The sequence below is a fragment of the Cydia strobilella genome, chromosome 10 (assembly GCF_947568885.1).
Source record: "Cydia strobilella chromosome 10, ilCydStro3.1, whole genome shotgun sequence".
Classification (NCBI taxonomy): Eukaryota; Metazoa; Arthropoda; class Insecta; order Lepidoptera; family Tortricidae; genus Cydia; species Cydia strobilella.
In genome coordinates, this window is record NC_086050.1 from 4,685,044 (window position 1) to 4,711,812 (window position 26,769).

A 26,769-nucleotide genomic window follows, 5' to 3' on the forward strand; every position below is an offset into this window, starting at 1 on the left:
AACACTTCCTGCGGTCGTGTTTTAATTTATCGCCACTCGTTTCGAATTTCTTCTTTTCCGCACTTGTATCGTAAATAACTATTTCAATAGGTTTGATCTTCTGTGTAGAATACTTTTCCTAATAAGGTTTTTCTGAAGTAATCTACTGTACTAAGTATATATTTACTATAAAATCTATTTGGGATAGAAAAAAAAACACCGTTGAATGCATCAAAGATATTGTTAATGTATAGCTTAATATTTTAATATTGCGTATAATTTGTCAAAGAATAATGCAAACACAGCAACGTTAATATGAATATCTTTATTTTTAACAATAAACTCTAGACAGGAGGTATTTTATCACTTATTTTATTAATCTATCTAACTATTTACTAAATAATTTGCCACGTACATTCAGAAAGATAGAATTACTTCTTACATTATGGGTAAGTAGGTAGGTAAAGAAACGGGTAGGTAAATAAGTTATACTTATGATGGGTAAGTACTCTTATTTATAATAAAAACAAATTTGCAAGGAAATTCAATGACTAGAACGTTTAATACTGTTTTTTTTCCACCAAATCATAATTCTTACAAATTAAACCATCGATACTGCGAACCGTATTTATTAACATAAAATATGATTAAAATATTAAAATAAAAATATACGCCATCGGATTCTAATTACCGATAACAAAAAGAGATTTAAAACAAAAGGGAATTGAAAATATTTATAAAATTTTTAAAGGCCAATCAAGGTTATTATGCACATTTGGTAACTAACATACAAAGCTTTGTGCATTTATTGCGTCATGTTTTCGTATTAATATATTTATTTTATAGGATATCAATTTACTAAAGAGAGTGATATCTACAAAGATGATATTCAATGTTTTACCAGCCATTTTACAGTGAAAAAGTTATGGAGAGGCCTAGGATATATACTGTTATATAGATAGGAGTTTCGATCGGATATAGTTTTAAGACCCCATGTGACATCCCTATGAAAATATAGTTATAATACGTTAGTTATGGATGTCATAAAAAGTGGTAACATGACATTTGGTACTGTTGTTATGACACCCAAAACACCATTAGGAGTAGAGTAAAAAATAGTGATCATATTACAAGATTATGATTATTTTAAAATAAAAATAAAAATAGCTGTATTTGAAAGTATATAAAACATATTTCGCAATCTTAGATAAAGATAAAGTAAACAAGATAATGTAGGTAATAACGGGCAAACGTACATTAAAAATAATATGACTAAATCAAAAGTAACATTATAAAATAAACAACAAAGTTTACGAAATTCAATAGCGTAGGTAGGTACCTAATTTGATTGTAAACAAAAAAATATCAATCAGACTAATTAAAATACCTAAATTAATTACAGTTGGTAAAAATAAGCAACATAAAGTAACTTGATCATGACTAGAACAACAGTAACATTTCAAAACAATCATTAGCCTAGCCAAGTGCCAATTATAGAAGACGCCAATCCAATTTAAATAATACATATATGGAAGTGATGGCATTGATGGCATGACTTCGTCGCATCAGAATCTGTCATCCCTATATATTTTTACATTTCGACTTTTAATCGAATTGAAACAGTCGTGAGACATACTAAAATTTAGATAATTTTATGCTTCAACACACGTATTTTTAGTCATTTGCGTGACATTTTTCGGAGAGCCTAAGGTCTCAATTTTTAAGCACTAACAGTGCGTAAGCACCGGTCATGACAGCCGCACGCCGTTGTAGCACTAAAAAAATGAGCTAAGCCGTAAATTAGATAAATTTTCTACACTTCTTATTAATTGTCACATTGGCTATGGTCTCAGAGGTACTAAATTAAAACTTGTAAACTAGGTAAACAATAGCAGCGCGTCACACGAGGTCTTCCGCAGCGGGCCTCTAGGCCTCCGTCTAGTGCGCGTCTCGCCGCCTCCGGCCGGGGCCACCCTCGTAGTTGGCCGCCGCGAGGCCGAGCAGATGCTTGGCCTGCATGGCGCCGGAGTAGCCGCGGCTGAGACCCAGGTCTATGGCGCGTTTCTCGCTGTAAAATTTAATGATTGCGTTAAAAATGTTTTTTATTTCTGAAGTCAGCTTGACACGATAAGACCATTGCTTATAGCGAAGTTAGGTCAATTTTATTGTTTTATTTGAGACTAGCTTTTGCCCGCGACTTCGTCTGCGTGGACTTAGTAACCCCAGCTAGAGCGCCTGGAGAAAATCTCATAGCAATCCAAATTTGAGCATATTATGCACACAAATTAGCAGACACTTCATTAATTATCTCAATTCCACCCCGCTTTTTACTTTCTTAAGGGATGATTTTCGGGATAAAAACTATCCTATGTCCTTCTCAGGGACTCAACCTATCTCTATGGCAAATTTTATCTAAATCGATTCAGCGGTTTAAGCGTGAAGAGGGAACACACAGACAAATAGACAGACAGAACAGACAGACAGACTTTCGCATTTATAATATTAGTATGGAAGTATGGATATATTTATTATGTTTGCGTATCAGAAATGTTTGTTGTATCGATCGCTATAGGCAATAATAATGATATTTTTGTAAATATGTAAATTGAAGTCCCGATGTGTTTCGCACATAGGTAGGCATGGGCAATTTCACTGTATAGGCAGTCTAGGCCTAAGGTACGGTACTATAGTACCTATAAATAATAGTGCCATAATATCCATAAGCGTAGGTATCTAAACTTCTAGTGAATTTTAGGTTTAAAAAAAAAAGATTAATACTTAAATCTTTCTTTATTCTACCTACTTTATCAGAGAAATAATTTAAAAAGATACTATCTAATATCTGTCTATAAAGGATGACTCACGTTAGACCGGGCCGTGTCCGGGCCGGAGCTTTCGGCGCTTACTTTTCTATGACATGACAGGTGATCACGTGATGCTTTCTATAGAAAACGAAGCGCCGGAAGCTCCGGCCCGGACACGGCCCGGTCTAACGTGAGTCATCCTTAATAGCTAAAAGCTATGTCAATGTAACTGATATTATTTTTCAAGACATTAAAAGCAAAACAATAATAATGATAATAGAACTAAAGGAAAATGTGATACTTAAAGGAAAAGTTTGAAATAAAAACCTTAACACAATATCAGTGAAAGCGTAGAATTATTTCGAGCCCGTATTTCCATAAGTAAGTATACAACTTTCCCTTAAAATGGAATTTTGCCTTTGTTACATGTTCCAGCATTTGGCGAAACACGTAAAAGAAACAAAAATACCGCAGAGATTTACAAACTTGTACAAAATGTTGTTTCACTCAAAAAAATGGTCGTTTAGCGGTTTAAGTATTTCATAAAAATATTCAGTTTCTACGTTAAATACAGGTTGAATCATAAGCGCTGGCGCGATAAATGTAGGTAATAATTAGTCAAAATAGTTACACATAACTACAAAATCCGCTTCACAGCTTTCTGGAATCAACCTTCTAAATATAACCTATTACAATATTATTAATTACTTGTGCTATATGAATCATCTTTTCTCTAACAATATTTTTCTTAACTTGTCTAAAAAAAGCAAAAAGACCTGAATTATGAATCAAGTTTATCTTTAGCGTACCAAAACAGGACGTAGGTTATTTTTCTTTAAGTATATCCAATACAAGCACGACGACTTAAGAGTCCCCAGCAAGCTCAGCCGAATTTCACCTTCACATACAAATGGGGTTTCGTATCTTTTAAAAACTTTTAGTTTATAATATCTGGGAGACCGAGCTTCTCGGAGCTTCCCAGAGATACTTAGTTATATCGATTTTTCGCCCCCGAAAACCCTGATATAGCAAACTTCATCGAAATGTTAGTCATTTCCGAGATCGCCGAAATATATAAATATATATACGTATATACAAGAATTGCTCGTTTAAAGGTATAAAATAGTTCCAGTTTATAAAACAAACGAAATAAAGCAAAAACAAGTTTAGCATGAAACAATTAAATTCGCTACATTTTTTTAACTATGGTATCTGAAGCTACATAAACTATTTACAGGACTAGATATACCTAATCGTTACTCCAAAGGTATAGAGCAATTTAGCTAGTCGTTTTAAAATGAAGAGCGTAACTACGTTTGTATGGAGAACCGAGCTTGCTGGGGACTCTTAAGAAAATAATGATGACTTTTTGGCACTAATAGTGAGTGTATTGCAGCAACTTTAACACTATGCTGGATACTACTCCAGACACAATAGAAATAACAATGGGATCACTTCTATATGTAGGCATCTAGTGTCCACCAAGGTGGCATTTAAAATACAGTCTACACCCAAATTGCAAGTTCTTTCATCTATGCAAATTAAAATAAATTAAACTTCGTTGTATGAATTAATATCTATATCTTGCAAATTTGCAAGCGCTATTAAAATAATCAATTATTCATGCACGAAAATATAACAACATTCATAATTTCATGGCAAAACGTACCTAGTAATGTCATCTTTATAACTGTGGAAAAATGAAAACATGTCAAAATGATGAAATTCATGCATGAAAATGCATAATAATCTTTATTCGCTTTTAAGACGTACCTAGTAATGTCGTCTTTAAAGCTGTGGACAGACGAACACGGGTCAAAAAAAATGGGTCAAGATTACTTGAATCAAGTCAATATAAGCAATTTACAAATACCAATTTTTATAGTAAAAACAGCAGTGATAACAAATAAACTGTATTGACTTCAAGCTTATAAATGTTTATTCATCAACTGATTTAATAAAAACATATCCCATCAAAAACATTTTCATGCAAAATGTTGCCAAAACGAGACCATAATGATGGCTCGCACTTCGCACTGTCAAAAAGTTATCAGATCTCAGTGTAAGGCCTGAGTGGATGCTCGAGTTGGGCGTGAAGCGGGACAGGGCGTGCGGCGTGCATGTTAAACAAATGCAAACGTATAGGAGCGGCCTTAGTGCACGCTGCTCACATCACTTGTGAGCCCGACGCCACGCTGCACGCCCCGCCGAACGTTCCGCTTCGAGCGTCCACTCGGGCCTTACATTCATGTAGAAAAATACTACCCTAAAATTTCTGCATGAGCCTTGATTTAAGTAGTCTTTACATTATCCATAACATTAACATTTAAAGTTGGGTTGCCAATTCAATTCAATTTAAAGATGAATACGATACATTTTGAAAACACATGACGGAGAATAGTCATGCAAATATGTATAGCCGAATAAATTGTTAATTGCAGAAAATGTTATGTATGTAGAGTACCGGTCAAAAATACAAATTGTCATCACAAAAAATCTCCGAGATATACTTGAAGGCAATTCAATCTTACATCTTGGATCAGGATAATTATATCAGTTGAGACATAACTGTTACAACTAACTAACTATTTTGGCTCAGTGATCCAAAGAGAATCTTGGCCTCCGAAACGAGAGCATGCTACCTGTCCCGATACTGCGCAACTTCCTGCCAGTTACTGCATGACAGGTGTGTCGTTGGGTAACGTTGGGAAGACAGTGTAACTGTTACAATTTTTTTTCTGTGTATAAAATAACATTTTGATTATCAATGTTATCAAAATGTAAGTTCGAATTAACCTCCTTGCCATAATCTCTTATTAACTAGAGGTCTGTAGGTTCATTAGGTACATCCCAATGTTAAGATATGGAAATATTTCAGGGTTTATTAATATTATTGACCGGTAGGTACTTTATGTTGACGATATGTTATTTATAGGTCACATAAATAGCCTTCTTCATGGCATGGGTGGCATGAACTTACTTCTCCATTTTGCGTTCCATCTGGATGAGGTTTCCGAGGCGGTTCAGCATGTCCATGATTTCCTCAGGGTCGTAAGGGCCGTCGTTGCGGTAGTAGTTGTTTTGACTGGAATACATACAAGAAATATATTACTTACTCGTGTTGGGAAAATTAATTAAGTACTTACGAGCATTAGCCAGCTTTTTTTTTTATTATACACGGTGCTATAAAATACGTGCATTCCCGTTGCCAGGAAGGTTTTGGGATAATACTGAGCAACTTTTACTATGGGACCAACCCCGAAATCGCGAAAAATTGCTCAGTATAATCCTAAAACCTCTCTTCAGCTCAGTTCGCTCGACGTTTGTACCTATATATAGGTACTCATGTGACAAAGAGGATCAAATACCACTACCTGGGGTAAGACGCCGCCGGCACCGCCAGGAAAAGCCCCACCAGCGCGCAGCTCGCTAGGACGCAGCTTGCTCGAACCATTCTGGAACCAACAATAAAAGATGTTAATACCAACCACAGAGTAACTTATACTAGAGCGGTACTGTCATAGTAAATTTTGTAACCCCAGTAAATTCACTGCCATCTGTCGACACACTTTAAAACTAAAAATGAAGATTTATAAAAATACGATAAAATGTATTTAAATATGGATAATTTTTTTTTTTTTATTTGCATTAATTATTTTTATGATTTTGACCCATGTTCTTTCACTGATATGCGTTAAAATTGTTAAATAACAAACGAAACCGTCAACGCCATCTATACGACTGTAGGCCAAAGCTAGTAGCGCCCTCTGAACGAGAATCAAATTTTCTTGATTTTTAAGGCACGTTTTTTCCTTAGACTGTATCCATCTATTACGAAGTTATATCTATCTTTAATACCAACACAAGAGGTGAGAGCCTACTGTGTCCCACTGCTGGGCAAAGGCCTCCCCCCTCTTATGCTTGTCTTAAAAAATCGAAATCGTCAATCAATAATTACGATTCAAGTATGTACCTACTTAATTGTAGGTTGATTGTACAGTGAGCTGCAATGCATGGACCCATTATGAACGGAATTCATTCATAAAGTGGACATACCCTAATATTTATTGTCTTCGGTTAACGCAATAGTTACTCATGAAATAAAACTATTCCCATATTTGGATACCCTCCTACAATTTAGGAGGGAATTAAATCTTCTCGGGTCAGAGGTGTAGGGTTAGAGCCGGCGTAGCTTTGTCGCGTATATCTTTACTTGAAAATAGTTGTATTGTATAACTAGCCTTATGTACCGATTTTGCATGTACAACCAGCCTTAAAGTTAATTTATAGTTTAGTATGGTTCATTATTTTTGTATGTGGGTATTTTTGCACATTGTAGCTTTTCTTCAGTCACCCGTTGCCCACGAACGCTGTAAAGGGTTCAAAGCATCGGGATGCAATATAAACTTAATATACGCGATATAATCCGTTTTCATCGTTTTATTTCATGGACATGCCCTTTTGTAGCTGGGTGTACAATATTTAAGAGAATAAAACAACCCATATATGTCGAAGACGAATTGGGTATTTATGCTAATTTATATGCTCTGCTTTTCACTGATTGCGAGGAAAATATACGGAGATAATATGTATCTGAACGTGATTTATGGTATTTAAATTCAGGACTAAATAATCTACATACTACAATGGTTGTATGGCAGTCTTTGGACTTAACTGTTAAATCGATAAGTGCAGTTGCACCACTATCCCACCAAGCAGGGGTTAAGCGGTTGTCGTTTTTTTTTGACGCAGGGGTAAATGCATTTACGCATCTCACCCTCCGGGCTGGGGAAGCCCATTGGGGGGGGGGGGGTATGTGGCACTCGCTCCTCCCGTACATCCTCTGCTAGCCAGAGGATGGGGAGGAAAATACCCGCTAACATCCCCTGCGGCGTCACCCTCTCAGACTCTGTATGGGGGCATCATGGGCTCGCGCATTCATTCTTCCACCATGCCCCCCTAAGCGGTTAAACCTGGAGTTACCATGGTTACCAGTACAATTTGTCACTGAGTGAACGGTTTAACTGCTTAACCGCGAGTTAGATCATTTGCCAATTCATGACAGATCTGCAACAAAGCCATTTTATACTGCCTACGCACGACATAAAGACGAACTTTACGAGCTTGAAAAGTGAAAAGTCAATTAAGTACTGCATTGTAAAGTTGTAAGGTTAGCAATAAAATTACCCGATTCCCATTTAACAACTCGCTACGGTTTTGATACGACCTACGCTCGCTACGCTGATTGGTGTGTGCGAATCAAAGTGAAAGTCGTGCGTTAGATGCACGTCAATCACGTATCAAACCAAGTAAAAAACCGTAATTGTTAAACCTGAATTGGACTGGGACAAACAGGAAATTAAAAGATCAATGGATTAGTTCATCAAACGAGGAACATTGGTTTAACGAGCCTTTTGTTTTGACGTAAATTTGTGGTAGAAGTTCAATTGTTTTTGTTTCTGAAACTTATGATAGCCTAATTTCGCTTTGGATTAAAATATAATCTTACAGAGAACTCCAAAATTGTTAATCCCTTTGTTACTAAAATTAGGAAACTGCAATAAGAACTTAAATCTTTGTTTGATACTACACAATCTTTGTATGACCTAGAAACCTTTTTGGAATCTTAATTTAACTTCGGATTCCTAAAACACACAAGTATAATATCTACCTAGTTAACGATTCAATATTTGCTATAAAAATTAAGAGTCTTATAAGAACCTCTGTCTTTGTTTGATAAATACTTTATGGTTTGACCCAGAAATTTGCTATAAAAATTAAAAGAATCTAATAGAACCTTTGTCTTTGTTTGACCCAGAAACGTAGAGACGATTCAATATTTTCTATAAAAATTAAGAGAGTAATAAGAACCTCTCTTTGTTTCATAAGTATAAGCTAGTAAAAAGAAAGATAATATTACAACACAAGCTTGACGATCGACGGCCGGTCTGGCTTAGTGAGTAGTGACCCTGCCTGTGAAGCCGATGGTCCTGGGTTCGAATCCCGGTAAGGGTTATTTGTTTATTTATATCGCCACATTTTATCATCGCTAATGCCATGCAGGGTTATATTGGTCTGACTCTATTTACGCCACAACCAATTCTCAGTGCAGTCCAATAATTTGATTGTGGTGGCTCTTAGCCGGTCCCTAATGCATTCGGATTGACTGAACGGTAACCACGAGTCGCAGTTGCTTTGGCCGGTTTAAATTTAAATCGATGAATTCATCTTATTGATGTGTTAGTGTATTGAAATCTTGGTGTTCTTAGTATTAGATCTAGAATGACGAATCCGCTTAAGGCGGTTCCCTGAGCCAGAAGGCGAAAAATCTCCTTATATGATCCTGTTTTTCTAAGAGGAGTTGATATTCGTAGACGTGGAAAAAATATATGTAGTTATTGACTATATTATCTTTAATATCATAGCTTCCGATACACGAATTATGACACTTCGCTCGATACAATTAATTCCCAAAGTAACATCTAACTCGGACTTTTAATCCAACTTTACTCGGTTATTTATTATGTGATACCATAAACAAAAAAAGAAGAAAAAACAATCTTAACTTAAATAGTAATTTCATAGCTTTCGAATTTCGATATTGTAGGGTAACGTTTTCAAAATAAATAAAAATCGACAAAATTCGATCAAAATTGACACTTGGCGCGCATGATCTTTCCCGTTCTTTCTTGCGAAATGTGACAGAGACAGCGGCAAACCGATGGAACGGCCTTAAAGATAATTAAAGTGTGCAAAATGAAGCAATTACATATATGAACATTTCATGAGTGCGAAAGAGGCACACTACAAATGAAAAAAACGTGACCACTTTTGAGCTTCATAGCAACCGCTAACGGCCGCGTGAATGCCGTGAATATACCAAAACGTAAGATTAGCAGACTGGAAAATGCGAAAAGCTGTGTTCAGGAGATACGGTTATAAAATACCTATACTGTTATGAAAGCATGTACTTAATTGTAATTTTTATTTAATGTTACAATTAAGGTACCCGACCTATGTAAGGCCCACCGCATTTTGGATTTCACGGGCCGGAATCTATAGGGGGTTTAAAAAACGCCTCTCTTCAGATATTAAATTATTAAGCTATAATATAGATAATATCTTATTCCCATTTTCGCATCTACCTTTGTCGGCGTTAAGTAAAAGGTTTAAACTTCTTTTTACCCCTCAAATATAAATACGGAGCCAAAATATCTCATTCCCATTCTCGCATCTACCTTTGTCGGCGTTAAGTAAAAGGTTTACTTGTCTTTTTTCCCCTCAAATATAAATACGGAGCCAAAACCCAAACTTTGCATTTACATTTACGAATAAATCGTATTTAGTTCACATGGGACTTAAAATTTATTTAGGTGCTTCTAAAATATTCTGCTATATTAAGGTGCAGTGAGTTTAGGCCCTTCTCCGAATGCTGCTTGTTGAGGACTGAGCGGACGGCCGTGCGTGTTCAGGATCGCGGATATAATTGATATTTTTGGTTATTGCAAAGATAGATATAACTCCGTAATAGATGGATACAGTCTAAGGAAAAAAACGTGCCTCGAAAATCACGAAAATTTGACTCTCGATCAGATGGCGCCAGTACCTTTGGCCTACTCTCGTATAGAGGGCGTTCACGGTTTCGTTTGTTATTTAACAATTTTAACGCATGAACATGGGTCAATATCATAAAAATAATTAATGAAAATAAAAAAAAAATTTTTTATCCATATTTAAATACATTTTATCGTATTTTTATAAATCTTCATTTTTAGTTTTAAAGTGTGTCGTTAGATGGCAGTGAATTTTTACTGTGGTTACAAAATTTACTATGACAGTACCGCTCTATAATATTATATCCTCTTTGGTTATTGTTAACAAAAAAGTAATCTATGAATTTGATTTAAAATAATATTATGCATTTTTATAATCAATTTTCATATTAATAGCTTTAGGGAAAATCTAAGTTACAATTTTTTATTGTGAGTTTTAGACCCATGTTCGTGATTGTTTTTTCTATCGAGCGAGTTATTTTATCAGGTTTCGAATAGATGCAGTTAGGTACTAGAGAAAGGTATATTTTGGCAACCGTACTATGATCTAAAAAGTGCTACAATTTTTCAAAAACTTCTGTCTCACCCCACTGCGCCTTAACTGCAATCTGCGAGGAAATTGTTTACATCAAAATACATTGAAATCAGTTTTGTAAAGTTCATTTTCTGGACAAACAAAAGCAATTTAGAATGCAGACCGTAGCGGAACCGAATTGGATGATCATATTTGAACTAAAATGTATTTTCCAGGTCAGATTTTCTCTGACTTGATAAAAGGTAGGTATGGAAGTAAGATTTAATTTCTTTGGCATAAGCTTTGGCACAAGGTTACGTTTTTTTGACAGTCTTAAGGGGCCCACTGACTATCAGTCCGCCGGACGATATCGGCCTGTCAGAACAAAAATTTGATAGTTGCGAACAACTGACAGGCCGATATCGTCCGGCGGCGCGGCGGACTGGGCCCCTTAAGCATTAACAAAGCAGCCTAACTCCAGTATTTTGCACGATAATATTGCAATCGATGATAAATAGCGAAGTAGCTACTTGATATCAACGAAGACCGTTCCTGCAATCTGTGTCCCATCAGTCAATGACATGCTTGTATGTAATCCGCATGGGATTACGGGTGTTCGCGTATATTTATGAATGGAACCTGTTATGTTGTAAGGCTCTTTTTAAGATATATTAGGAGACAAACGAGTAAACGAATTGCCTGATGGTAAGCTATTACCGTTACCCATGGATACTTGCTACACCAGAAGTGTGTGTGTCTTTTCTTGAAGGTTTAAAGGTTGTATCGGTCCGAAAATGCCGCGGGCGACAGGTAGATAAACATCTACTAAATAAACACCTGACTAACTGTAAACTCTTTTTTTACAGTGAACTCCTAATACACATGTAACTCGATATTATAGATAACAAAAAATTGAAACCATCGGGTCTAAACCCGATAATTAATGCCAAACCCGGCAAACCCGGCAATTGAGGTACCCGGTGTTGAAGGCAGTTTCCTCGGATAGCTTTCAAAAGCTTTTCTGTTTAAACCGAAAGTTATTGGGTCGCGACATGCACATAACCATTAACAAAGTAGTCCAATATCTATGTTAAACACAGTTTTGTTCACTTCAGTACTACTAGTACAGATTAAACTAGCTGTATTACTAAACGGTTCAGGAACGATCGTGAAACGTTCGAAAGTTCTAGTAATTGCGGAGCAATGTGAGGCGAGAAACTGTATTGGAGTTTTTACGTTTGTGGGAGAGTTGAACTGTTACATTACCAGACATTAACAGTTCAGCTATTACAGTGTTCTCTATAGTGTATCTGTTTGCGTAGCAATCTCCACAATGACCACAAGTTAAATGGCTTAAGTTTTAGATGGCAGAAGGGAAAATATATTTAAAATAATTTTTTTTCGTCTTTGCCATATAATGCAGCCCAAATATCTAATTTATTTCTTCAGTTGTCTGTACAATTGATAACAGCTTTTTTATTAAAAATTAAACTTATAATTACTTCCATAAAAAGCGGTTATAACAACTGAAGAAATAAATAGGAAAAAACTAAACAGTGGTATGACATAACAACGGAACGTTCGTATTTCCTCAGTCCTTTGGTAATATGATCACAAATCAGTGTGGTCCTTAAAGGCCAGCGTGACTTTTGTGCCAAGGTTATAGAAAAGGTGTAACTGGTGTAAGGTATCGGTTGTCGGGGTTAGTATTACTATTGGAGAAAGGTTCTAAGAACCAGGAATTATTGTACAGTTTATGAGTATGGAACTTAGGGAACAATTCAAATTTAGATTTGTATTTTTTTAAGAAGTCACACTACAAGTACAATATAAAAAATATGAACGGAAATAGATGTCAAACCTAAAAAAGTGACAAAGCCCTCCAGTGGTGGAGTCCGGATTCGAACCGGTGTCTTCAGCTTATGCGGCTAACGCTCTGTCACACTTACGTACGAATTTACAAGTGCGACCCTCTGGACCTCTAGGCTAACTCGTCACGGCAATATCCGTCCCAATCTCGTTATAATCCGGCCTCTGCCACTGCAGGGCTTGGTCACTTTTTCTTTAGTATATGACATTTATTTTAGTTTATAATAAAAAAAATGACTTTAAAATTAAATATTTTATATTTTTAAACAAGATCTAGAAGTTTGTCCTTTATAAAGGCATCATTCAGTCTTCATTACTTCATGAAATCGTAAGTTAGGTACACTATATTTAAATTAAGCGTTTTTTCATAGCTATCTCAAAACATAAATAAATAAAACGTAGAGATTATAAAAACAGTAGGTACATAGGTATAACACAAAGTTATCTGGTTGGAAGAATACCGAAAATATGAAGTAGGAGTATATATTTTATCGAATATAAGGGATAATAATAAAGCCTCAACATGAAATACATTTAAATAAATCAGATTCGTATACATAGTATTTTTTGTCAGTAAGATTTTATTTCTCTGGTATAAATTGTAAATACTGTTTTCGTAACAAATAATAAAATTGTCGGTTCACTAAAGCAGACATAGATAGTCGAATGAATGAACGAAAATATCTCGGCGTTACGGCACTTCCTTGACGTCGATTCAAATTTAGCAATTTGTTATGGTTTTGATACGACCTTGACGATATTCTTCATACATCGGGGTTTTCGGTGCGGGAATGTTTGACATTAGCCAAAGAGTAGGTATTGACTTAAGAACAGAATGTACAGCAGGTCCTAACTAATAATTAATTAAACAAAAGAATAAATTAAAAATAATGTTTTTTTATATTTATAGGTACAAACAAATTTTGCTACCAAGTGAAATACATTTTTTTCACCACACCAACGCTAGGAAAATACTATCTGTAAAACATTATAAACCGCCAGCTGCTGCAGTGGCATTTTGTATGACAGGTTTTGGACTTCATTGCCCAGTTAATAAGCGTCGTAATTGATTGTACTTTATGAATTAGAGCATAAAATGCAACTTTATGTCGCTTACACTTACACGCGACTTAAACACCAAACGAGCATGAGAAGTGAATAACATAACTAAATGACCAAGCCCTTACAAACAGAAAACAATGTAACATAAAAACAAAGTAAATACATTTAGACATAAAAAACGAAAATGAGATGCTATAGATGACGTGGTTCGTCAAAGTGTCACGTAATACGATCCTGACCATTCCCATAACTTGGTGAATCGTCCAGTACAGTGTGATCTCAAAATTAGTAACAACTATATGCGAACGGAGGACATACTTATGCTGGATATAGGTGATAGGTTTGGTAACCTACCCTTGAATCCCTAGCGACTATATGGTGCCCTATAAAATATATACTAACATTAACCTATCATTGTCCAGATAAAACAGCGTCTTCTAGTAGGAAATCGTATTCACTTAGGCCTTTTTAAACACAGCAAAATGTGTTTGAAATGTGTAATGTAAATTTCAGGAAATAGGCAATTGGATGTTCTACTTGAGCCTTTAAGGCTTTTGTTTTATGGTGCGCGGAGCGTAATATGCATAAAATTGAGAAAATATTATGAGCTATGATGGATCTGTGGGAGTTTTTAAGAATACATTTTCATTTATTTATATGTATTTAGATCTAGGATGCCCTTTCTTTCTACCTAAAGCAGAATTGAGAAACAATATAAAAATTAATAAAAGTTTTGAAATCTTCAGTAACAGCAAAAATAATTAAGAAGACATATATTGCTCAATCAATACATCGGTTTTGTTACCAAAAGGACTATTATTTTCGTAGTCAGACACTAGATGTCACATGTGTCGCGATTGACGAAAAGTGTATTGCTCAACAATTTATAACTAATGATAAGCAGAAGGAGTTGAAAATAGAGCTCCGATTAATCCTGTTATAATATTAGCTGAAAATTATTGAGCATTAGAGTTTCCGTTTGCCGCGACATCTATTGTCGAGCAGCAGGACTTAGAGTTCCGCTACTTCACGCTAGACGTAAACTACGAAAATAATAGTCGTTTTGGTAACAAAGCTGATGTATGGAGTGAGCATTCTACGTCTTCTTAATTCTCTTTGGTAACAGCTAATAATTTATTTTCAACTTATTGGAAGCAAAGGAAGCATTAGTTGTATTTATAAGTGAGGCTAACCTAAAAAATAGAATTAATTATTTTTAGAGTCGTACCAAGCTAACTCTGCATCGTATTCGTAATGACAAAGTGTGGCTATGTCATCATGAATGTGAACTAAAAACTATGTACTAACACTCACTCACTTTTTTCTATTCAAGTCGGTGATGCAAAGTTAGCTTAGACGGACTGTACGCCATAACACTGAAACTTAAGGCTCGACTGAAACTTAAGTGAAATACAAAAGTCAAGTGGCATTGAAATAAAAAAGAAATTAAAAGGATACAAAAGACATTTCGCAAACGTGACAGCCGCCAACACTTGTTTTGTATCAAATTTGCAAGCGACATTTACCTCTCAACGAACCGTTAAGATATTGTTCCGCTATCTATTGTTTTTTATTTGATAGAATTCGAGTATTGATAGATTCGGTGGTGTTTGGTCGGTTAATGTTATGCTGGATCAAATGGCTTTAAAATGTAAGTACCTATATAATAAGGTACATCTCAAAAAATTTATTGTCAATAATTTGTCATGTCCTTAGCGATAATTCACTGTGACATACATTTTGTATGTTTTTTTTTTATATTTCATAATGTTATTAAATCCCAGTGGACATCCTTCAGAGTCTCTTTCATCACGAAGGATGTAAATTCTACATTTCAACACGTACCTTTAGTAAATTATGCTTTTAGTTTGATAACCAGTTGATACTTTACATTCTTACACATAGATAATTTTAAAATAAAGAACAAAAATTCACAAAATATTAAAGGCGAGAGAGAGAATTTTTGAACTGACCAAATCATAGTCTATTTAACTATTTTATTATTAAAAGCGTGAAAAGGAAGCTAAAAAAAAACACCTACGTGAATCCGCCAGTAAAACGTCAAATCAAACGGCTCTCAACTTCCCAGCCAAACTACCGGACCAAAATCAAAGCGCCCTATAAAATAACAACCGGCTTATCAAGGTGCCTATCCAACCGTGATGTCGATACTTAACAACCGGTACTCTACAACTAATTGCATCGATACCTATATCGATTAATCGACCCGCAGATTTCTGATATTGTTTCCGCCGAGTCATGCAGGAAACGCCTACATTTTAATTAAGGCGGTTTGCTTTGATTGGATGTGGAGTGTCGTCGTATCCGTCATGTAAAAAACTCCTTGAAAGGGTTTCCTAAAAGGGATGTAGGGAAAGCGCATGCTGGAATAGCATATTGTGGATATTGTGCGTGTGAAAGTTTTGCGCGTTCAACCTCATTAACCGTAACAGCAGATGTATTTATTAGAAAAATACTGTTAACCTATGTGGTGCTCTCTATATGCAGTTGTTCAAGTCCAAGTAATACTAGACACGAATTCACAGTCAAGACTGTTTTAGAACATGTTGCTTGTTGTAAACTTTTGGTGCCAAATTTGCCCAGCGTTAGTGCCACCGCTGCAGCGGTGAAAGTTACTGTTTGTATATATTGCCGTGTGCTAACGAGCAGAAGTTACAATTTATTCTAAAGTTGAGCAATGTTCAATGATAAAGACAAATTGCACTTCCGCAGCCATTTAAGAGCCCGGTAACGGTTTTAGCGCAAAAATGTAATATAGATAGATTTAGTCGGTGAAATTGTACACCTTGTTACGTAATATCTAAATAACAAGTAGGTACTGGTTTCTATTTGCAGGTCTTATCATCTAATATAATAATATAATAATGAGGAAAAATAATAATGAGGTCACGAGCGTGCGTCACCGGTAATATACAAACCCCGGTTTGACTGGAGAAAAAATGCATTGCTGCTAGTGCTTGGTTAAATATCGATTCTTTTATCGATATATGCAATAATCTTTGAATGGTCGTAATTATAAAATAAGGTCAATTCTATAAGGGAACTTTAGGTACCTATGAGATTTAGGTACTTGAAAAGAAAAAGAAAAGAAAACGAGACACGTTAACATTAATTTATGTCAGTGAAATATTCGGTTCTCCATTGTTGATAAGTTTTTCGGACTTTTTGTTTGTTACAATATGTCGATAAGCATAAATGAAAGAGGTTTGCAAGTAATGGGAAGAGTACCTATATATAATTAACACTGTTATTTTATAATTACGATCATTCAAAAATTGCTTCATATGGATGTCGATAGAAGAGTCAATATTTAATCAACATCTAGCAGTAGTGCATTTTTGCTTCTGTCGAATCGGGGTTTGAGCCTAATATATGACAAGAAGGGGCAGTTTATAAAAAAATCATCAAAAAATTATGGTGATAAATTCTACAAAATAATGTACAAGAACAGTTTCAACAAATGTTGTACATTGTTTAAGTATCAAAATTACGCATTTAGAGCAGCTATTTACAAAAAAAATATTTTTAAGTTTTCTCTACATTTTCTTCGTTACTGATAAGTACATTATAAACGTCGTTGCGTCGTCGCACATCTTAGAATAATTAAAAACTCATCAACAACTAACTAAGATTAGCACCCTTCGCACGTGAAAGCACTTAAAATAGTTAAAAGGAGGGATCAGTGCGTTATACATGAGAAATATATATTTTTTTGCTATATAAGCCTTATTACAAAGGAACAAAGTTTACAATTGCAAGCTTTTCGATGTTGACTGTACTAAACTTTTAAAGTATCGCTTAACAAACAAACTTTCTTTGCCTGTTTTTGGTGTGGGAAGGTCTTTATTTACTTTATACATACGCTTAAATCTCACTGTTGTCACTGTAAAATTTGATCATTAAAAATTATTCTGGGGTACCCCATTTTGTAACTGTTGCATAAAATATGATTGTGTTTCCTTGCAGGTACCTACGGTGCTACAACCTATTTCTCGCTACTTCTTTATGCTACGCGCTACGATCTGCTACGGCGTATAGCTGGGTGATACTGCTTACATATCCACGATCCTGCTTGGGAATTTTATAACTGTAGTGGGTATTTTAAATGTGCTGCGCTGGAGTATCGAGCAGCCAGCTAGAGGCCGTGAGTTCAAGTCTCACCCAAGGCAGTCATTTTTCCGCTTTTAAATTTATTCTAAGCTTAATAGCATCGTTCATTGATATGATTTATACATGTATGATTTTATTATGTTTGATCTATATAAACTTGATAATTTAAGGAATAAGATTTAATCTACAATTGAATTATTTATAATGTAATTTAATAATATGACTGAGTACAATTAATCAAAAATCAAAATCAAAAAAATCAAAAAGCATTTATTTTGTTAAATAGTACATCATAACACTCTCATGGTTGGGACTTCCTAGTAAGTATGTATAATACCTGTGACAGGAAGCCCCGCTCTTCCACATTTATCTAGTACATTTGTACACAGTTAACCATAAAATGTAACATTGTGCAAACTGCTATTATTTTAACAAAATAACAATTTACCTAATATTATTAGTACTATTTCAAAATTCGTATATTAACATTTTAGAATTTTACCTTATATTATATTCACAAAGTAACAAAAGATTAGATTGTGTGTGTGTGTGTGTGTGTGTGTGTGTGTGTGTGTGTGTGTGTGTGTGTGTGTGTGTGTGTGTGTGTGTGTGTGTGTGTGGGGGTGCGTGTTTCAGTTCCTATCCTACTCATCATCCTAATAGAATTTCTGTATCATCATACGTTATATTTTTTATCCACTTTGTTAGGGCTAGTACAATTAATAGTTTAAGAAATAAGATTTAAATTTTAGTTTCACATGCATGAATTAATATAATGTAATTTAATAATATGATTTATTGTAGTACGTAAGTGGTTTGGTTTAGAACTCTAAACTTGCATGTTTGGAAATAAAATAAATAAATGTCCGCAGACGTTTCTGCTTGTTGAAAATTAATGTAGTAGGTATGTTGCCAAAAAAATAATCATTAGTTTTCAAAAGCCATTCAATTAATTACACGTATTGACGCACGTGACACGTATTTATTTATATCAGTATGTTTTTCTTATATAACCCTATATTTAACGTCCAAATGAAGTTTTCTAAATTTTCATTCATACGATCTTCTTTTTGGTCTACTTTTACCACATAAATGTATGAATTAAACGCCGAAAAATATATGCAAAATATTCCAAGTCGTAGTAAAACTACTTCTCCTCGTTCTCGGCACCATTCTATCAAGGTGCGGGTATAATAAGCATTTCTTTGTTTACGTCTTAGAATGCCCACGTGTATTGTGAGGTAAACAAAGCCTTTAACAGACAGGAGATATCTTCTTTATGAATAAAACGAATGCGCGTCTAAGACAAGTGTCATCAGATCAGCCCACACTACTCACACTGGTAGAAATTGGTTTTTGAAATCAAAAATCTAAGAAAAGATTAGACAACGGTAGGATAAAATAATGCATTATAGGCGAGGTTGATTGTAGGGCCGAGCTGTCAAACAACAGTCAATAGCTTAAGTGGAAATAAACAAAACAGAAAACATCGGTAACTGAATTAGAACATAATAAATAATATTAGAAAAAGGGCGCTGCGGTGCCGGTGGTGCGAATTATAAACAAAATAAAATAATATTTGACACTATTGGACGTCGTATTATCCCAAACACTATGTTCTAATTTTTCTTCTACTCCAGCACTCTTATTTGTAGATTAAATGACTGCCAGTGAGATTGAAATCAACTTCAAAAGAAGTGCGGCGCGCGGGGCCCCAGCGCAGTGTTCCTAGGATCCTAACAGCAGTGTTCTTAGGAATATTCATACAATATTATGCAACTGGTGTTTTTTTTAAGAACTACAAACAATTATTTACTTTGATTTTATTTATAATTTTAGGTGTTTGCTGTCTTAGAAAAAATATTGCATAATTAGGTTTTTAAAATTTTCCGGGCCTGACTTTACAAAATTCAACTTCGTTTCGTTTTGTAACTTCTCCCCTTGAATTTCCTAGTCTTCAGGACTCAGGCTTGACCTAGTGTCAGTGCTACTACTAACCAAATTGTCATATTTGTAAGTGAAACCAATTGTTTTATCCTATATTTCATCTATGCCTGGTAACGAAATAAATTTTTTGTATTTTTTTTTGTATTTTAAGAACCCTTATTATGTACCTGTTGCACAAAATACTATTATGAAACATTGTTAATGTACTTGTTAAGAATTCTTGATTGTGTCCACTCCAGTCTACCTACAGATTCACTCGCACGTAACACGTAACGTAACTCAATCCCTTTCTTAACGAACAAAAGGTTAGTTTTAAAACGCGGGTTAGTTTCGTTATCTTAGACACCTACGCACGTAGGTCAGTATTATCATTTCATATTAAATTATTAATATGTAGGCGGCTGGCGATAATAAAGATACCTCTTTTTCTTTGTTTTATCTTCCACTGTGTCAATAACAGGAAATTAAAGTTTGTATTGTAGTGTTTGGAATTTGGATAGAAATTTAAAATTTATAACTTGTATCAAACCATAAGGCTTGAAAAAACTTTATTTATTTAGATAAGAAGTTTGAAAAAACCTTGCCAAGTGAAACAGATCAAAATATATAATATCAAATGTTAAGAAGGGACGCATACAAACTGCCTATTCTTAACTTTACGAATAGGCAGTACGTAAAATAAAAGCAAGTATAATAATGGCATTATAACAAGAAACAAAATGTCATCACTGCATCTGTAACATAAATCCAACTTATCCAACAATATCTTTACTGGCACAACTGTATTTATAAAGTGGTGTCGTCTCTCAAAGCGCTATACGTTCACTTTGCGCCAATGTGTTGTACCAGATATCTCTGTGTCTGACGATGCAAGATGGTACTAGATAGTAGATATTATTGTATTACCTAGACAAGGGTTGAAACACTCAGCCCACTTTACTTTCTAGCTTTAGTAGATATATCTCATAGTTGTCATGCATTACTTTCAATTCAATTTTTCAGGTAGTATGACTCCATCGATACTGTCGATGATTTCGTCAACGTCAAAGTGGGATCCACGTGGGATCGAATTAATATTTCTTGATTAAAACATATCGGCCATCGGCCATAGCCAGTGTACGGTAAACAATAATATTATGGGCCTCTAGGGCTCTAGCCAGACACGGTTAGAGGTAGAAATACCAAATGCTCTTAGAGCACGACGTTGTTCGGTGGTTGTTGTTATGCATTACTTTCATTCTCATACATTAGCGGCTGTCATACTTTATGAAACATTAAATTACTTGGGTATAGTTGCATGTTTTACAAAGAATTTGATTAGTAGCTCCTTTTGCTTTAGATAATAATGGTCAAGAAAATAACTATGGTATCATCCTGAAAGTAGGAAACTTGAAAGTTTGAAGCAGCTTACTAGACAGTTGTTTATCAAAGATAACCACGAAAATGATGCAGAAATCAGTTGAAGCTAAATGCTGACCATACAGGTTGGCCCAAAAACACGTTGACAAGTTTTTTACTGCGGCATATTGTTGATAGTGAAAAAAAAACTTTGTGTATTAAAGCTAAAGGAGAACATTTTAAAAGAGAATACCTTTTTCTAGTTAAATGTTTGTAGTTTTATTTTTAATGACAAGACTGAACGCGGCATAAGATTAATGAAAAGAAAATACGACGGCAAAGCAGAAAATTTGGAATTACGACTTAATTAAAGATATGAAAACCGCTTTGTTGTTTAAAAAAATAATTCACATCGACTCAAAAGCTAAAAAGCTTATTATTGTGGTTGGCTGTAGTGTAGTTGAACTGTTGGGTATGTGCGATTGTGTTATCATTTTCTAAACATTAAGTAGGTAAACGTCAAATTAATATAATTATCAAATTATTAAATTAACCCCAAACTAAGTTATTTACAATATTTATGTTCTACTATGAACCACTAATCAGGACTATCAGTGGGCATAAGAAGTAGCGATATAGGTTACCAATAAGTTAATAAGATTTTTGTACATGCCTTTTCTTTAAAACTTGTGTTTTGGCGTTTCTTAAAGGTTCTTAAGTTAGTTATTCACTTAAGGTATTATACTCAAAATATATTTTCATAAAACACTCAGTTTTCTAAACTAAAACCAATGCGCTCTTGCGGGACCAAAATAAATTATACCTTGTGTTGAAAGTAAATCATTATTAAATTGTTGTTTATTGCTAGAAACTTTAGTTTCATTTGTACGTGGTTCAAAATTAGTAAGGACATGAAGTAAGCTTATTAACAGGGAAATTAGGTTGGGGTTTTAAATTTCAAATTAACTATGGGCCATGAGTAAGGGGCAATTTATTTATATCAGTTATTAGGTTGGCTTCAATGATTATCTGTTCAACAAGCAATGTCATTAGTTACCCCTCGTGCTAAAAAGTATAAAGACCCGAGCAGGTGAAAGATTTCAAATTTGAACCACGATAAAATAAACTAAAATCTTTCAACCAACAAGTGGTGAACAAATATTACTACCGAGTGCCAAGTAAAACACGATTGGAAAATACTTACTGTAAATTACAAATCTTATACAAAAAAAAATTATACCACGTCGGTGGCAATCAAGCATACGGCCCGCCTGATGGTAAGCAGTTACCGTAGCCTATGGACGCCTGCAACACCAGAGATATTACACGCGCGCTGCCGACCCTTTAATACTATTCAATCAATATGTATATCAAAAAGAAGGAAAAACTAAAAATGTATCAAGTTACTTTTCAATTTTAGAGGATAAAATGCAACTTTGCATTAACACACTGAATTCAATTAATCGAAGAACTACCCCTTTCCGAGCGTGGTGAAAAAATAACAAAAACTTTGGTAGCCACGAAATAGTAGTAAATTTTTGAAACAAACAGAAGAAGGGTTTATTCCCTGGAAAGTCCCTGGGCCCGTTAATCCCAACAATTATCCTGCCTAGTAAAAGTCTACGACTGCGGGGCCCGGACGGGACTAGGACAGAGTAATAATGTAAATTTATGTAGATGTTTTGGGATAACCCCTAATTTGTATCAAAAAGATTTTTTTTCGAAAAGGGTTTTAAGAATATCCATTTATGTTAAAGTACTATCGTTTATACCTTATTTTCTAATTTCCTTTGAACATTCACGACCATCACATGACGGCAATTTACCGATTGGTAAAAAAATAGCCCAAAATGTTACCCTATTGCAATTATTACTTAAGTTACACTAAAAAGCGAGGTATGAATGTAGTAATTAGTCATCTTAAATTAAAAAATAGAACGATAAATTCCAAACTAAACGTTCGTGAATTTATGAAAAACGTTTGTTTGCACGCGCTAATTACATTTGAACTTTTTTCCCTTTTCTCTAAGAGAAAAGAATTCATTATAAACGCAGTACACGTACCTTATACCAACTTTATTTTACAATTGGCTAAATGGAGAACTACTGGAGTTTCATACAAGCGTAGTCGTTTTCTATAACAGAGGCGCCGGTGTCGACAGCACGATTATGTTTGTGCGGTCGCAGTCATGGTGAATAGTTGTTTCTTTTATAAATAGGAAATTAAAAGACGAAGAAAATAGCCTCTTACAGCCAATCGAGGGGAGTTAGAAATGAAGCGAGTTCTAGTTATTTTGTATCGATTACTTTGAGTGTTAGAGGCAGGCTTGTTGGATTGTTGGATTACTGCTAGGTGTTGTCTTTCTTAAGGAATGCAAGCCTTCCATTTGTGTTGTGTTTTGCGGGAAGTGATGTATTTATTAATGTAGATTAATTATATAAAACGGAACAGTTGTCAGACGAACGCGATTTTGTTTCATGGCTCCTCTACACGATGCCCTCCCCCCAAGATGCCCCCTAAGACGGTCCAGCGTGTAGAGAGGGTAGTGGTGTCGGATGGCTTATGGCGCAGCGGAATGGCGATGGGATGGCCACGGTGTCGGTTTTTCGTCCGCACATCAAAGATAGTGGGCCAGCGATGGTGCGTACGCATCTACACGTGGCCCATTTCATAGTAGACCGCGGGCCAGGAGCATATATCGTCAGTCATCGCCTCCCGGCTGATACTTTGTCAGAAATGATAGTTTAGATGCTATCATGAATTAAAAAACCAGGCTGACGATTTTTTTAATTCACAATAGCATCAACACTATAATCTCACAAAGTATTAAACGGGAGGCGATGACTAAATTTTTTTTACGTGTTTCGGTGGCTGCTATTCCAACCCACCAACGGAGCGGCAGCTGACGTCCACGAGGCTTCATCATACATAGCCGTTAACCACTATACGAGTTACCGCCCGGGAGGCGACTGGTCATGAAAATGTGTTCCTGGCTCGCGGTCTTTAGGGCTTGCTCTCAACTCTCAACCATCGCATGGCCATCTTGCTGGTCCAGCGCTCGGCCATCGTGTAGAGGAGCCATAGATTTAATTTGTGTTAAACTTTTTTTTTTACTTTTCAGTGAACACTGAAAATTTGTCTACTAAATTTTTTTATTAAGCACAATTTTCTCGATTCTAAGCAGATTAATCCTGACATTGCTAAATACAAAGAAAAACATTATAACAATGCATATTAAAATTAATTCTAAAAAACCTGTTGCTGCCACGCACTTCCTACGGAGCTAACTACAGAGGCACACTGCCTGATTCTAACTTTAGGATACTTATACGTCAAACATTTGCTTAAGAGACGATATGGATTGGATGAGTCAGTGTTTTTGTTTGAAAACACGTCACTTTTGACACTGGCGTATCCGATCCATGTCGAATCTTTAGGAAATTTTTGAAGTATCTTAAAGTTCGGATCAGGCCGACAGAATATATTATTTGCAGAAGGATTTTAACAGCTCCTGAATTAACAAAATCCTCTTATTATTATTGAATGGTAATTATGCTTTATGCTACCCTCCGACCGTCTTAAGGGGCCCACTGACTATCAGTCCGCCGGACGATATCGGCCTGTCAGTTAGAACAAAAATATGACAGTTCCGAACAACTGACAGGCCGATATCGTCCGGCGGACTGATAGTCAGTGGGCCCCTTTAGTCTGGGACCGGTCTGAAAACCAGCGCCGGGCATCTCGGCCCGGCACACGCTGAGACTGGAAACCCTTTGCCCGATATATTCTAATTTGTTTGATTGTACTTAGGTATATTATAAATTAATAATTGTTTTTCTTATTCTTATTTTATGTATTTTTATTTGATTTTCATATGTATACTTCTGAATATGTGGCAATAAACAATTCTTATTCTTATTATGCTCTACATAAAACTTTTAAACCAATTCTCTTAAAATATTACGAAGCAGCATGTGAAGTCTAGTTTCAAAATAAAAAGTAATAAAGGAGAAGATTCATGCTGATAATATATGTGGATTTCCATCAGAGAAGGGACTTATGTTTCATGTGTACCTATGAGGACGCTTCAGTGATTGAAAACCAAAGCCACATAATAATATAGTGTCTGTCTGTTGCAGCTTACGTAAGAGTAATAAAGAGCTGAAGGAACTTTCGAGTTATGAATATTATAAATTTCGACTTGGAAGATGAAAGGATAAGTTTATATTCAGTTTAATGCTTTAAGTGCAAAACTCACGAATCAAACAAAACATTAACTTACGTAGCTGGCTACGAAATAATTTTGCCCAAATAATTCGCGATGATCATATTTAAAAGATTAATTGAAATTTATCTTACTGTCTGTCTTAGTTACCTATTTAAGGTAAAAAAAAACCGGCCCAGTGCGAGTCGGACCCGCGCACCGAGGGTTCCGTACTTTTTAGTATTTGTTGTTATAGCGGCAACAGAAATACATCAGCTGTAAAATTTTCAGCTGTCTAGCTATCACGGTTGTTGAGATACATGGGATAGCGGAGTCTTAGTAATAGGGTCCCGTTTTTACCCTATGGGTACGCAACCCTAAAATCAATCTATAACGGAAGTTTTTCCTAATTGTTCTATAATGAATACTTTTCATGTTTCTTATAGGGAGACTTAGAAGTTGCTTATGTACAGAGTTATTTTACGCATATTAAGGTAAATAAATTCATGAAAATCGTGCTTTTCATAATATGCTAGACGACACCTAATAGACACCTCTTAGGACACATTAGGATTGACAATACCTCTGATCATAATTAAATCATTGATGAGTACCTAAGGTCTCATTTATAAATGCAAATTAATACTTTGTAAAGTCCACCAAAATACTTTAACCAGAAACACACCGACGGAGTCGAATTTAAAACAATGAGTTATTAAGAAATATTATGATTCTTCGAAACTGGCATTCCTTTAAGACCGTTTCGAATCCCCGAAGTGTAGGATAGAATTTGCATAGCTTTGTTTCATTTACATCGTAAAAGGAGTACCAAAGATTCTTAATTTCAGACTCCGCTTTAAGAAGCGCGATGCTGTAACCAAGACTGACCGATCGAGGTAAGTATAAGGTCAGATGGGGCAAAGACAAACACTGGGGCAAGAGTAACACTTGTATTGAATCCTCATACTGTTACTCTTGTCCCGAGTAAACTATGTTTGTCTTACCCCACATGACCTTAATAGGAGCTCTTGTAAAATACTCTTGAGTATACATTTCTGAGTTTTTTCGACGAAGGCAATGCTAACGTGTATCGACATACGTATTGGCGGCTATAAGGGGACTAATTTAGTTCAGTTTTTAAAATTAAATGGCTTCAGTCCATTCTGACAATTTAGCCAGTGTCAAGGTATAAGGAGCTATAATATAGACGAATATTGTACGGTTCTTATTCTTTTTAATATTAATCTTAAGTTTACTATCTATTCGAATGAAATGAGTTTATTTTTTTTGTTTATTTATTAGCTTCAAAACTGTGATATGAATGAATTTTAAATAATTTCTATACAACAATTTTTGCACATTAATTG

At 35.2% G+C, this 26,769-nt stretch overlaps 1 protein-coding gene across 4 annotated transcripts in view; it reads right to left on the minus strand.

Annotated features, from left to right (window-relative positions):
* Positions 1–206: 206 nt before the first annotated feature.
* The window catches only part of LOC134744706 (diuretic hormone class 2), a 97,675-nt gene continuing 71,112 nt past the window's right edge, over positions 207–26,769 (minus strand). The window contains exons 2-6 of one of the 4 annotated variants that reach the window (XM_063678622.1): positions 6,155–6,238; positions 5,764–5,868; positions 4,557–4,577; positions 4,453–4,473; positions 207–2,047 (exon numbers count right to left, since the gene is read on the minus strand). In XM_063678622.1, the coding sequence (XP_063534692.1) occupies positions 1,918–2,047; positions 4,453–4,473; positions 4,557–4,577; positions 5,764–5,868; positions 6,155–6,237 (360 nt within the window). In that variant the 5' untranslated portion in view covers position 6,238 and the 3' untranslated portion in view covers positions 207–1,917. Of the gene's footprint in view, positions 2,048–4,452; positions 4,474–4,556; positions 4,578–5,763; positions 5,869–6,154; positions 6,239–26,769 lie in introns of those variants that run through there. The other 3 variants (XM_063678623.1, XM_063678624.1, XM_063678625.1) reach the window with 3 other exon arrangements.